We start from the raw sequence: 15225 nt of genomic DNA, 5'->3' as shown, positions 1-15225 counted from the left end.
TTCGAATATTATTTTCATGAACATACAGTACACACATTTCCGTGCCCTTGTCGTTTCTTGGCCTCTGCCTACTAGGCAACAGAGCCGGCTGATGTTCTCTGAGGCAAAGGAGTGGGGATGATGCGCCGCCGATAGTCCCAATTTGTCTGGGACACCCCGGCTTCCTACGTCAATCTGTGATGTCCCGCTTCCTCTGCTGCCGCCTCTCCTCTGCAAGGCTTCTGCTGAGGCCCGGAGGCTGACCATAGCTGCTGACATGCTTCAGGTAGCACAGTGCCAGAAGTACATCAGTGGCCTTGGTGGAGGGAGACCTTGTAGCAGCAGCAGTGGGCTTTGCTGGGCCTTGCAACGGCAGCGGATCTCACAGGGCCTCCCAGCAGCAGGTCTCGCCAGGCTGCACATTCACTTTTTTTTTTTTTTTGAATGGGGCTTTACATTTGAACTAAGTAAACAAACAAGCCACACTCCACCGGCAGTTGCTTCTGAGCAATTCCAAATAAAATGAACGGGAGAACAGTCATATGCCGTGGGGGTGGGGACTCGTTTTCATTCTTTGTGGTTCTGCTAATGGAGGCTGATCTGGCGATTACTTAAGAGAAGTGGCTCAAGTTAATGGGAAGGAAAGTACTGGCTGGGGAAGAAAAGATTGATGAGAAAGGCGAGCTTAATTCCTGCTGTGCAGTCGGGTCAGCAAGATAGTGAAGATATATAGTGCATGGAAAATTGAGCGCTGGTCTTTCCATTACTGGTATTAAAAGGTTCCAGGCAAGCATTAGACAGACATCTGGAAATAATCTGTTTTGCACAGGGGAGTGTGTTTGTGTGTGTGGACCTCTCAGGTCTCTGCTTGAGGTTTCTGCCTTCCCCCTTTTTTCTACCACATGTGCCCCAATTAGGAGAGGGAGGAATCACTCCATTTTGGTTTCTCATTAAGTTCAGTTCTCCACATTTTCACAAAAGCTTGAGATTTTTTTAAAAAGTCCTCATGAAGATTTGTCAACATTTTAGTGCATATTTCTTCCAATGTATATGTATAGGGACATGTATATGTACATGTATAGGGACCCAGGTGGCGCTGTGGGTTAAACCACAGAGTCTAGGGCTTGCTGATCAGAAGGTCGGCGGTTCGAATCCCTGCAACGGGGTGAGTTCCCATTGCTCGGTCCCAGCTCCTGCCCACCTAGCAGTTCGAAAGCACATCAAAAGTGCAAGTAGATAAATAGGGACTGCTCTGGCGGGAAGGTAAACAGCATTTCCGTGTGCTGCTCTAGTTTGCCAGAAGCAGCTTTGTTATGCTGGCCACATGACCCGGAAGCTGTCTGCGGACAAACGCTGGCTCCCTCGGCCTATAGAGCGAGATGAGGGCCGCAACCCCAGAGTCGGACACAACTGGACCTGATGGTCAGGGGCCCCTTTACCTTTTACCTCTTCCAATTTACATATTTTGGTATGCTATTTTGCCCAATATACGAATTTTTGCAAGCAATTCCCCATCATATAATTCATTTTTGTAAGTTTTTTTTTTAACGAATATACACATTTATGCACACTTTCTCCTGGTATGTGTATCTTTTCACATACTATTTGGTTGACAAACGGGCTGACCTTGGACCAGTCACCATCTCTCAACCTGTCTCACAGGTTTGTTGTGAGGATAAAAGCAGGTGGGCAATGTATTCTTTGGAGGGAAGGCAGGGGGAAAAAAGAAGGCAGTAACATAAATTGTGAACAAAAGGAGGTATATAATTCACAAATCTTGAATTCTACTACAGTATAAGTGAATGCTTAGAATACATAAAAGATATGCTAAAACAGATGGCCAATGCAATCTTGACATTTCACAGTGGAAAATAAGGACAATGATGGACTTTGAATAGCTTTTTGAAAAAACACCACCTAGGATCATTGCAGATACATGTATATGAAATCACCACTGAACATTCCTGAAAGCTCCTTTCAGTTATTGCTCAGAGAACACAGCAAAAGGAATGTGTGCACTGCAGGGAATGATGGTTTTATAGTAAGCAGCTCCAAACAGCCCTAAGTAAATCTGTCATCTGTGCTGAATCAGGCAGGAGCTCACTCACTCGTCATGGGAAGATGTCAAAAGTCACTGAGCGAGCAGCAAACACTCCATCCGACTGGCCCTGCACTTCTCGTTCTGTGGGGCAAGGACCAAATGCAAATAACTTTTACTATTGTGGCTTCAAATATGCCAGAGGTTCAGCACTGTGCTGCTCTAGCAATTTGCGTACTTCCTTCAAATGTGCGGGAGATAATGGCAAAGCTGATGGCGGGGGAAAGATCTGACTCGTGCATACCTACAACTAATATAACTGGTGCGCCTGATGCAGTAGAAATTCAAGCATGGAAAATGGCAATGTTACTGGAAGCCTTTGCTGCCTGCTTGCCCCCTCTTTGGTTTCTACTAGGGCTAAGCACTGGAACCGGTCAAAGCACGGGTCCCATAGCTGCCAAGTTATCCCTTTTTAAAAGGGATTTTCCCTTATGCTGAATAGGCTTCCTCGCGAGAAAAGGGAAAACTTGGCAGCTATGACGGGTCCTGAACCATATCATGCCAATTCTGGGCTTTGTTTAGATGGGCTGTTGGGACAGCCCTGGATTGCCTAATGTCGGTCCATCTGGAGTGATTCAGGGCTGTCAAAAGGCAGGGCAGACAGACAGTTGTAGGGAAGAAGGAGAGGCAGGCAGCCTCTCCAAGCTCTGCCCTTCCAGCACATTCCCTGTGGAGAACGTGCTGGTGGAGCAGCTCCCAGCTGCATTGAAACCTCCACTCATCAGCTGATGTGCAGAAGGTGCAATTAAAGGACGGAGGAGACACAGTGTCTCCTCCTTCCCCCAACTCCCTACAGATCATATTTTTAAATTAGGGTTTAAAAAACCTGATTAATGCAGCAGGGGCGGGGCGAGGAGACACAATGTTTCAAGGACTTAAAACCCTAATTAAGCAATAGAATTGATTCCAGTCCTGGATCTGGGTTTAGCCTTGGATCAGCCCAAGTCATATTGGGGACGATCCAAAGTGCTAGATGTGGGGTGGGGTGGGGCGGAGTGGGAACTACACAGCTCTATCTTCAACACCAGGAGCTTGGACCCTGCAACTTTATTTTGCGGAAAGAACAGAGCAACCAAGCAGGCCAATAATCAGGGCTTGACTGAAAAAATGGAGGGCTCCAGCGTTAGAGCGCTGTGGGCACGGCTGACTGCACGATTCGTTGGCACACAAGTGGTTAATCACGAACCACATCACTCTCTGCTTTGGGTCATTCGCATCTTTTCCTAGAGATAGGTTCAGCTTGGTCGAAGGCGTCACAAAAGTGACACACTCGCCAACCAGGGCTTCTTTGCTTACGTTCGGCTCCCGATACAAGGAGCAGTTGGGGTAATAAAGTCCGTCTGGAAAATCCTTCCAGTTATCCCTGTAATAGTCGGTGTCGTTCGGCTGCAGTTCCACACCGTCGATCATTTGACCCCCGTGGCACAGATATTTCTGGAGAGGCGATGTGGTCCTGCTGGGCCGTTTGGTGTATGGCTTCTTAAACCGCTTAGATGGGGAGATGCCCACTTTCCGGGAGAGACAAATTTCACCGCACAGGGCTGCAAAGAGGACAGCTGCTGCCAGTTTCCTCTGCATTGTAAAGTCTTGGAAAGGAGAAAAGAGGTTTGCTCCATTAGCGTCAGATCAACAAATAGGAAGAAGCAGCTCTGCCATGGCTGAACTAGGGCAGCAGAGTCAAGGCACAGCTGCCAGTTCTAGATTTTGCAGGGTGTTGGACAATGTGTTCTCCGGGGGAGGGGGGGTGAACATCTAGCTCAATACTTTTTTAAAATAATGTATATTTATTGATTTTGTAATAATAAAGAATATACAGAAAGACACAATTAACACATTCGAACAACAATAATATCCATACTAAATAAGAAAAAAGAAAAAAGAAAAAGAAAAAAAGAGAGGGAAAAAACACATAAAAATACATTCCTTCATCTTATATTCCATATCTTTGTCGACTTCCTCCTTCCCTTCCCTTCTACGGGTCTATAAATCACTTATTTAGCACTTTCTCATTCTTTATAACATTCTTTTTCTTAATTAATTGTTCTGATTATTGTTTTTAATCCCTTTTCACTCCCCAATTTCCAAAACCTCATAATATAATTTAATTTTAAGGAATGGGAAACTTTTGAAGAGTATTTGAAAAAGAATAAATTAAAAGAAACCACGTTGGCAGAAATAGACTGTACCTTGTAAAATAAATTATTAGATATCAGTTGAAATGAAAATAAACAACATATATATCACTGTGCAAAATATAAAGGAAAATTTTTTAAAAAACCAGCAAGTTTAATTGGAAGTCTGTTCAGAATCTGGTGAAGAAAACATGAAGATGAAAGTAATAGAATAACATGATTTTTAAGATTAGTGTGGGTTATGTATATGTTTTAGTGATGAGTCGTATGTTGGGGTGCGGGAATTATGTAGGTAGGTATGCATGAGTTAGTTGTGTAGGTATGTATGAATTAGTTAAGTGTTAGTATGGTGAGTTTGTATGTCGGTAAATGTGAAGTTGTTCATTTCAATCTATTTGTTTTGTTGTTTTTCTTTGTTTTAAACAATAAAGACCCCAATTTCCAAAACCTCATAATATAATTTTAATCTTAAAGGGATTATATCCGCCTAACATATATCTAAATCTTACTACATCCTACATTAGTCTAGCTTACTTCTGCAACCAACATCTAGCTCAATACTGTCGGCACTCACTGGCAGTGGTTCTATGGGTTTCAGGCAGAGTTCTTTCCCAGTGCTACCTGGAGCTGTTGAGGATTGAACCTGGGACCTTTTGCATGCAAAGCAGATGCTCCCCCACCTCACTACAGCCCTTCCCCAGGATAACCTTGTTTCAGTTTGGGCACTGGCTTGAGAAGTGCAAATTAGGTACCGTAGTTTCTCTTTCAAATGCAAATCCCTAGGTAGAGACTCATTGAGCAAGCAGACAATGGCATTTATTGCTCCTTGTTCTCACTCAAGAGGCAGGTGAAAAGGCAGGTTGCAACGATGACAGAGAAGAGCAGGTTCAGGGAGGTTCTTGCCAGTGCAATTTTAGTGAATATTTATTCCAATATACACATTTCTCTATGCAATTTTGCATAACATATCCAGTTCTTGCAAAGCAGTTTTCTCTAATATAATGCATTTTAATGTTATTTTCACTATTTATTTTTGTACATGCTAATTGACTGGAGAACAGCATTGCAAAATTCGGAGGATTCAAATTTCAAAGGATGGCTGTGTTTTGCTTTGCATATTGTTTCAGAAAGTGGAAATTAAGAAGGTTCACCTTTAAATCTGAACTGAATCAAATTTCTGCCTTGAGGTTATTGGCTATTTTCTATATAGCTGAGCTGTTATTACACTTTTTTGTATTCTGTTTCGGTTTATTCTGGACTGTTGATCCTAAGAAACTGATGATGATGAACTGGTTAATTTCTGTGTTCCCGAAATAATGCTGTAATTGTGTGTGGGGGGGGGAATCATAGGTACCGTGTTTCTCCAAAAATAAGACACCGTCTTTTATTTATTTTTCCTTAAAAACAAACAAACACGGTGGCTTATTTTCGGGGATGTCTTTTTTATTATTAAGTATGGTACAGTTTAACCTACAAGGTTAAACTGCCTATCACTATGGCTTATTTTCGGGGTATGGCTTATTTTTGGAGAAACACGGTAGTAGGTGAGACTGCAACAGGAAATATTGTAAGTTTGATTTAGACAGTTTGTAGTCTAGCATTTAGAATATTGGACCCGGACTGTGGAGATCCATGTTCAAATAAACACTTTAAGATGGTCTTGGCCGTTCACCATCTCTCAGTAAAACTTACCTCACAGGGTTGTTGTGGAAATAAAAATGTGTGTAATTCATTCCAGAGGTCTGTTCTTAACCTGAAACTGTTCTTAATCTGAGGTACCACTTTAGCTAATGGGGCCTCCCGCTGCCGCCACACAATTTCTGTTCTCATTCTGGGGCAAAGTTCTTAACCTGAGGTACTATTTCTGGGTCAGCGGAGTCTGTAACCTGAAGCGTCTGTAACCCGAGGTACCACTGTAAATGTTTAGAATATTCTGCACTGAGATGAAATCGGATTTATGTAGGGGTTAATGGCAATTGCTGGTGTAATTCTTCTTGAATGATATAGTTCACATTACTGTAAATGCCTACCCATTATGTATGAAACACTGGAATGACTGTTGATCAACCTGCAAGGTATGACTGGATAGACTACCAGTGCTTTTTCCTTTTCTTTTCTTTTTAAGAAAAAAATGTGCTAGGACCCACCATGAAGTTGGTACAGTAAGTACCACACATTTAACACTGGGGGGTGGGGTGGGGAGGTACGGCTACTGCATACCCTTGGGTGCACCCAGAAAAAGCACTTTATATTACCATTAGATCCATTATCCATGTTATTTTGGCATGTTAAATCATTAAATTTAGCAAGCATTAAATTTAGCAAGCAATAGACAAAATCATGATATATCTTCTCACTGCAGCTGGAATTATTAGTCAAAACTGGGAAAGAGATTCAGAATTTTAAGTTGACTGTGGTTTTACATATTTTTATTCCGATCTGCATTTAATCATCATAATAGTTGTTAAGGGTAGGAACCGTTCCACTTTTAAGGTCTAACCAAAGGAATTTTAGCATTCCACATTTGTTCACGTTGTAGTTTATCTTTGTCCAAGTTAGTTTCTATTTCTGCTACCTTGTCTTACTTTTACGTTGTTAAACTTTGTTTTGGAGTGGCCCCCCACTCCAGTATTTTGCCATGAAAACTCCATGGATATAAAAAAAAGAAGCTTTGAGAAGGAAGTGAGAGTTTCCAAGGCATGCTCTGGTTCATGGGGTCACGGAGAGCCAAACACGACTAAGACAACTAAACAACAAAACCGGGCTATAAACCAATAAAGGAATCTGAATCTACTCAAGTGAATAAAAACAGTTTTAAGTTGAAAAAAAAATATTTTCAGGATATGTATTGTAAAGAGTCTTGTAAAGGCAAGGATACTCTGGTTTCTCTTCAGATCATATAAATCTTTTGCCTTTTATTAAGGATCTTTTTCTTTTTTTAATGTGCACTTGCAACCTTTAAAAAACTTTCCCAGTGTTAAATGCCACCCCTTAACAATAGCAGAGACCTCATAGGTGAAACTTAACAGGTGGCTTATCTGTTGCATTATTAAATGAAATGCGGCTACCACAAGCAGAAGCCAAGGCTATTCCATTTCCCTCCATTGCTCATTAGGATCCTATGAGATCATTAGTTGACTTTGCGCCTGGCATCCTGAATCTAAACATATGAAAAGTAAATAAAAATGGACTGGCACGATCCTGAACTGTAATATAAAAGAATGAGTGCAAAAAGCAGTGCAAAGATTCGGGGCTCCTCCAAACAACCGACTGTATTTATTGAGCATTTGCCTTGATTCACTTGCACAAGGCTTATGAGAGCTTACATTATACAGTTTTATTAAGCACTCATCCTGATTTATTTGCAGGGAGGGCATATGGCATCCTGCATTCATCCTGATTCGCTTCCCGTTAATCATTCATTTATCCCACCCTTCCCCTGCCAGTTCAGAACTGCAAAAAGTCCAACCCTTGTTTTAAAAAGTGGATTTGTTGTGCTAGGGGAACAGAGCACTTTAACTCACCTTAACGGCGCAAACCTAAATTTACAGTACGCTCTTGAATCCCTCCCACGAAGCAGTGACAATCTGAAGGCACCCTTAGCAAACATGGGAGTAACTTACTCTTCTGTAGATGGTTTCTGGTAGGCTTCTCTGAGGCTCTGTTCTTTTAGAAGAGCAGGTGTCTCTAAGCTCAAAAAGTATGTGCCTCTCAGAATATATAGCAGCAGGAGAGGTAACCTTCAATGTCAAGTTTAGCCAATCCTTTATGGCTGAGCATACACCATCTTTCAACTTTGCGGCCACTGTTCTAAATGCATCAGGAAACATTTCCCAGGGGTCGCTCCCATACTGTGGAAAAAGAAAAAAGAAAACAACCACCAAATGCCTCACTAGCTGACCACAGGCTCAAAGCAAAACTTGTGTTACTTTCCCTGTTAGCGTCTCCCTGGTACAGATTGTATTGTTCATTCTAAAAATAGGATGGAAGCAGAGGGCAGAAGACCATCGCTGGCTGTGGCTGCTGAAATAGGAACGCTGGCAGTACTGATAAAAATATTGCCCGCCCCATATATCTTTGGAATGCAGGAAGCTGCCTTATCAGGAGTCAAACCATTGCTCCATCTAGCTCTGTGTTGTCTAGACTGACTGGCAGCCAGACAATAGGATTTCAGAATGGGTTCTCTATCAGCCCTACCCAAAGATGCTGGGGATCGAAGCTGAGGTCTTCTGCATGCAAGGCAGTGACTCTACTACTGAGTGACACCTTCTTCCCATTGTTTTAGCAAAGTTTCCATGTAGGGATCTGGTAGAATTCTACATAACTCAGATTAATTTGGTAATTATTGGAGCAAGGGCAGGCAGACTTCAGCCTTCCTGGATCTACCTTATTTTAGGGAGATTTTTTTTAGTAGAACCGCAAGATCTACCACCCAGAGCCTGGTGCAAAAAGCATACAGTTAGCATTTGAAAACAGGGGTTCTCTGTAAGCACATTCTGGGGCTGGAGGCTTGATTTCAGTACCCAAATCAAACTGATTGTTAACAGGGTGACTTGAATAAAGCAGATGGAGTCCAGAGAGAAAAGAAATTGATCATACTTTGTTGGGTAAACTGAACAAAAACAGTAGATAATATGACAAGAAACAAAGAGAGAGGTTTTGTCTTTCTTAGCAGTTCAGGTTTTGTCTACAGCAGGGCAACATATACCTACTCATACAGTGGAGAAACTCTCTCAGAAGTACAGACCCAATCAGAGCACAAGTTATCCCAGCAAAGATCATGTCATTCTGAGTGGTTGCTAGGCAATACCTTCACCCCTACCTCAGTTGGCTGAATGTAAACAGAATTAACCCTTAGGTTACTAACTGATTTATCCCTGTACTTCCAACACTGAGGGAGGAACCATTTATGAACAATTTCCATTGAGTTTTCTATAATAGAGTCTGAGACTGAATAGAATCGTTTCATGGACCATTTTTGTGGATCATCTTATCAATTTCTTCTCACAAATCCTGTTCACATACTGACTTCAAAGCAGTCAAGGAATAATTGAGAAAAGAGGGCTGCGCATATTTAATACATGATGTTGGCAGAATTACTGTACTGTATCTTCAAATACAAAGGTCTAGAATAGCAGAATACATATAATCAGCAGAGGAAATAAAAAATATATGCTGAATGTGTTTGGTGTCCATTAATCATGTGGAATCAAAGTATTTAATTAAATCTTGCAACTCCAAACAGTTTGGTTAAAGAAGCTATCAATATTTTTAAAATGTTTAAGGGTGTGATTTGATATGCTGGGAATAAATCCCATTGAGTTCCCATTGCACTGTAATAAGCACTCTGAACACCAGGGGGTGATGTGGACCAGTTGAAAAGAGCTGGTCTGCTCTGAACACTTGGACGTAGAGCGGCCAATTTTTCAAAAAAAAAGTGGGCGACAAGAATATTTCGACATAGAATCCATGGGCCACACATTTACAACAACAACAACAACAATTTTATAATTATAATAATTATTATTATTTATACCCCTCCCATCTGGTTGGATTTCTCCTGCCACTCTGGGGAAATTAAGGATGCATTGCAACAATGGATGTAGATCTATTTCTACTATTTTCTGTACACATGGTGTTATGTATTGAAGTTCTCACCCTGGGCCAGCAGAGGGATACTGTATATAGTTTCCACTCAGGTCCTCGTCAGTTAGTTTAGGCAGGAAACCCTGGGTTGTTGTTGTGTTACAATGTCGCATTATTGCCAGCCGGCTGCCTATAAAAGGAGGCCGGCTGAGCTGTTCTGCCAGTTCTGTTCCATCTTCCAAATAAAAAACTGCTTTGGAGAAATAGCTGTGTCGTCTGCTATGTCAATCCACTATTCAACACTGGCGACGAGGATGGGATATGATGGACATCAGAGCACAGCCAGATTCGGACGCTCACTGAGCAGAATCACTGAGCAGAACCAATTCAGAGCTGACCGTTCTGGCTAGAGCACTGTGTTCCATCCATTGGCCTCCACATCGGCATCAGAATCATGGCTTCACTCGTGCTTCTACCACCGTTTGCCCCAGCCTCTGAATCCTGGGACTCTTACCTAGCTCGGTTCGACTGCTACCTCCAAGCAGACGAACTGACAGCAGGGTCAGAAGCAGGTAAGCTCTTCCTCAGCCTCTGTGGGCCTGAAGTGTTCAAGATGGCCCAAGCTTTGGTCGCGCCTCTAGCAGTCAAAGCCATGGGAAACGCTTAAAGAAAAGCTCCGAAACCATTACACTCCCAAGCCATCCAAAATTGCCGCCCTCCGAAAGGCCGCAATGCACTGAGAGTTCCAAGACTTAGACGATGCCCTGATGGATCGAATTGTCTGTGGGGTCGGGGACAACCGTCTGCAACGGTGTCTCCTCACCAAGCCAGACCTAACGCTGCAGAAGGCCATTGAGGAGGCTGTGGCCTCAGAAGCTGCTGAACTCTCTGCCCAGGAGATCCGCAAGGCCAGCAGCCCGCAGCTTGCTAGGAAGACAGTCCCAGTGCATCACAAAGACGCCAGCAGTGATGAGGATTCCTCCAGTGAAGACGATGACGTGCACCAGACGAAGCGTGAACGTGGGAAGTTTAAACAGAAGTCCAAGGGCCAATCAGAATGCGCCGGCTGTGGAGGCAACCATTACCGTGCCAATAATAATAATAATAATAATAATAATAATAATAATAATTTATTATTTATACCCCGCCCATCTGGCCGGGTTCCCCCAGCCACTCTGGGCGGCTTCCAAAAAAACAGAAATTCTAAAATACAGAAATCCATCAGACATTAAAAGCTTCCCTAAACAGGGCTGCCTTGAGATGCCTTCTAAAGGTCTGGTAATTGTTCTCTTTGACCTCTAGTGGGAGGGCATTCCACAGGGTGGGTGCCACTACCGAGAAGGCCCTCTGCCTGGTTCCCTGTAACTTGGCTTCTCGTAATGAGGGAACCGCCAGAAGGCCCTCGGAGCTGGACCTCAGTGTCCGGGCAGAATGATGGGGGTGGAGACGCTCCTTCAGGTATACCGGACCGAGGCCAAGTGTCGGTTCAGAGACACCACCTGTTGGCGATGTTCCAGAAAGGGCCACATCGCTAAGGTCTGTCAATTGGCTCTGTCCAACACCCCCCATTCACTGTCTCACAAGTAATTATTATTATTATTATTATTATTATTATTTATTTATTTATTTATACCCCGCCCATCTGGCCGGGTCTCCCCAGCCACTCTGGGCGGCTTCCAACAGAAAAATACAACACGATAATCTATTAAACATTAAAAGCCTCCCTGAGTCCAAGTCTTCACTCCAGTCTGCCAAGAAAAGCTGTTTCGCCCTCACCAACTACAAGCTGCATGTCACTGTGCTCATTGAAGGAGCTCTGTGTGACATGGAGATCGACACCGGCGTCTGCCATGTCCATCGTGTCTTGGAGCACCATCAAAAGACTCGTACCCAAGGTGTCCAAGAGGCAACTCGGCTCGCACCGCATATACCTGAGAGACTACCAGGAAACGACATCCCCGTGGTAGGCGTTGGCCGGTTCTGGATCACCTTCAAGGATTTTTGGGGCATGCTCCGACTGGTGGTGGTCGAAGGTCTGCAGCCAAGCCTCCTAGGGCTAGACTGGTTTGATGCCCTCAGCCTGGAAGTCACCGGCATCAACTGCATCTCTAACGCACAGACTGAAGGTCTGATCAAAGACTTTGCCGAGGTTTTTGACGGCACCTTGGGCCAATATACAGGCATGCCCATCTCCTTTAGCCTTGATCCACAAGTCGCCCCCCATCAAGCTAAAGCCACGCCGGGTTTCGTTTGCCCTCAAAGCTAAGGTGGACGAACAACTTGACAAGCTGATCGCACAAGGAGTTTGGGAGCTGGTTGTCCACGCCAAGTGGGAAACCCCCATAGTCACGCCTGTCAAGCCGGACGGGTCAGTGAGAATCTGCGCTGACTACAAATGCTAGATCAACAAGGCACTTCAGCAGCATGCGTACCCAGTTCCCGTTGTCCACCACCTGCTGCATTCTCTGGGTGAGGGTAAGGTCTTCGCTAAACTGGACCTTGCCCAAGCCTATCAACAACTGCCTGTTGATGATGCCACCGCTGAAGCTCAGACGATCGTCACCCACCTACCGTGTTTCCCCCTTTTTAAGACACCGTCTTATTACTTTTTTTTCTCAAAAAACCACAGGGTGGCTTATTTTTGGTGGGATGTCTTACTGGTACCGGTATTTTTATTACGAGTCTGAGGGAAGGGAGGTGTGTGCGTCCCTGGTGCAGCCCTCTCTCCCCGGCCCTGGGATGTTCGCGAAGGGCTGCTCTCTCTCTCCTCCAAGGTGGGGACTCACTTAATAGCAATCTGCTACACTGGAGCTTCTTAAATCTAAACCAGTATAATGGAATCTATCTGTGTGATACAGTCCTAGCAGTAGCCTATACCTAAAGCAAGTAAGGATCTCTACCAGCCAGCTGCCCAAGACTGCAAGACTGTCTGAAGTTCCAACAACATAGCACTTTGCAGTGCTATCACTGATAGCAAAGAAGCTACCTGCTGAGAACAAAGAAGCCAGCTAAGCAGCAATTAAGATTGCTGACTTGGTAAATGGTAGCAATTGAGAGGCAATTGAGCCAGCGAGGTGAGGAAGCACGTGTTGTTAGGACCGGCAGTTTAACTTTTGTGTAAAGCAGCGTTTAGCAGCTCCTTTTAGCAGCTCGCAAACAGCGAAGGAAAAAGTCCTTAATAAATAAATAAAAGTCCCCAAGGCAAGGACTGCGATCCAGACTACTTACAAATCCTTAAAGGGGCAGCTCCACAGACAACCAAGCAGCATAAGGTAGAAAGAAAACTGCAGCAGGATTTTTAAAAGGCTGCTTTATGCCCGGTAAAAGCAATGAGACAACAATCAGACACGGGAGATTCCCGTTAAGAGGAAATCAACGTGCATTGAATGGAAGGGAATTTAGGGAAAGGTGGGGGGAAGCGAGAGGTGGGCTGTGTGTGTGTGTGTGTGTGTGTGTGTGTGAGAGAGAGAGAGAGAGAGAGAGAGAGAGAGAGAGAGAGACGCAGGGGGGGGGGAGAGAGACAGACGCGCGCACGGAGGTCTCTCCCTAAAAGGGAAAACAGCCTTTGCATTCTTCAATCGCCCCTCTTTTCTTCCTCGTGCCTTCATCTCCTCCCCACCCCACTTTTCTCCCCTTCACCAAGTAGAGCTTACACAGCTTGGCTTAAAAAATTATTTTTGGATCTTTTTATTTAAAAAAATGCTCTCAGAAACGGGGAAGGGAAATCACAAGGCTTCGGCAGCCAGCAGCTACGGCTGTTCGGTGCATTTTTACAAGCTTTTAAAGGAAATACGTGTCTGTGGAGCGACAGCAAAATGGGGAGAGATTTTTAAGGGGGGAGTTGGCTGGCAGGAGGGGGGTTATTGCTAGTGGGTGAAGGGTCTATTAGTATGTCTTATTTTCGGGGTATGGCTTGTATCGCGCAATTGCTTAGAAATCCTGCTATGGCTTATATAATGACTACGTCTTAAAAAAGGGGAAACACGGTAGGGGCGTTCTGGTGCCGTCGGTTGCAGTTCGGGGTGAGTGTGGCTCCTGGCATCTTTCAAAGCCTTATGGAGTGTCTCCTGCAAGGACTTCCAGGTGTGGTGCCTTATTTCGACGACGTCTTAGTGTCCGCAGACTCACACCCACCAGCAGCTGTTCGAGCGCCTCCGCACCGTGCTGACCAGGTTCCAGGAGGCCGGGCTCAAGGTGAAGAAGGAAAAGTGCCAGATCGCCGTTCTACAGGTGGAGTTCCTGGGCTACCTTATCGATGCCTCCAGCCTTCACCCGATGACATCCAAGATCCGGGCCATCTAGCAGGCCCCCATCCCAAAGAACAAAACGGAGTTACGGGCATTCCTGGAACTGCTGAACTTTTATAACACATATGAATTGGGCAAATGATTTGGAGTGCCTAATACAGTGGTGCCTCGCTTAATGAATGCCCTGCTTAACGAAATTTCCACTTAACGAAAGGATTTTTCGAGCGGAGCTTGCCTCGCTAGACGAATGCGTTTTACGAAACATTCGTCTAGCGAATTGCGGTTTCCCATAGGAATGCATTGAAATTCAATTAATGCGTTCCTATGGGCTAAAAAAAATTCAATGCATTCCTATGGGATTCGCTAGACAAATTTTTCGCTATAAGAAAAGACCCGTGGAACGAATTAATTTCGTCTAGCGAGGCACCACTGTATCTTCTTTCAGAGTGACTTAAGTTGTGGTCCCCACCACCACCACTGATGTTCCATAGTATACAACAGAACTTGCACATCATACTCTTGAAATTGAAGCACCTTGTGTTCCAGTGGTTCTAAATGCTTAGCTTTGAAGCGTACAGAACAATTAAGTGTTCTCCTCACACACCTTCTCCAGAGTGATCCTAGGAGCCAATCCTCTGTGGATGACTCAGTTCCTTTCACTATGACTGGCTCCAATCAGCACAAACTGCGCTGCAAAAATAGTTGCGTGTGTAGACCTTTTAACCACCCCCGAAATAAATTCAGACGAGACTCAAATTTTTGGTTTGGTTTTTGGCAGAATTTAGGCCACAACTTTATTGATTACAATCAAGTGAGTGGTTGCATAGGCTCTGGTTCGACCAGCTTCCTGCACCCTTGCAGGTAGCGCTGACCCAGGGCACCAACCATAGGTCAGCCTCGGGTGAACACCTGGGACAGTGGAAAGCAGGAGCCCTGCTAGTCCTCCACCCAGATGTCCCCTGGACTCAGGCTCCGGGCACAACCCCTCACAGGGAAGACCAACCATGAGTCCGTGGATTCCTTTATTGGAATACCCATTACATAGGGATGGCCAGAACGCTCTGCCAACCCAATCACCTGAACCAGAGCCTATCTGCAACCTTACAAGTTGTGTCGATTTGCTACGCGGCAGATGAAACCAAAGTGGCACCAGCCAATCAGCCAAGTGGGGAAAATTCCTGCC

At 44.5% G+C, this 15225-nt stretch overlaps 1 protein-coding gene across 3 annotated transcripts in view; it reads right to left on the bottom strand.

Annotated features, from left to right (window-relative positions):
- Positions 1-1722: 1722 nt before the first annotated feature.
- Positions 1723-15225, bottom strand: part of PRND (prion like protein doppel) — a 21204-nt gene continuing 7701 nt past the window's right edge. Inside the window, exons 3-4 of one of the 3 annotated variants that reach the window (XR_015947114.1) lie at positions 7833-8060; positions 1723-3663 (exon numbers count right to left, since the gene is read on the bottom strand). Coding sequence is in view for 2 of the 3 variants with exons in the window: in XM_060283116.2 (XP_060139099.1) it covers positions 3125-3655 (531 nt within the window). In the remaining variant the exon portion in view is untranslated. Of the gene's footprint in view, positions 3664-7733; positions 8255-15225 lie in introns of those variants that run through there. The other 2 variants (XM_060283116.2, XM_088658126.1) reach the window with 2 other exon arrangements.

Source organism: Zootoca vivipara, chromosome 14 (assembly GCF_965207765.1).
Source record: "Zootoca vivipara chromosome 14, rZooViv2.hap1.1, whole genome shotgun sequence".
Classification (NCBI taxonomy): domain Eukaryota; kingdom Metazoa; phylum Chordata; class Lepidosauria; order Squamata; family Lacertidae; genus Zootoca; species Zootoca vivipara.
The sequence above is the reverse complement of the archived record's forward strand: the minus strand, read 5'-3'. Positions and strand labels throughout refer to the sequence as shown.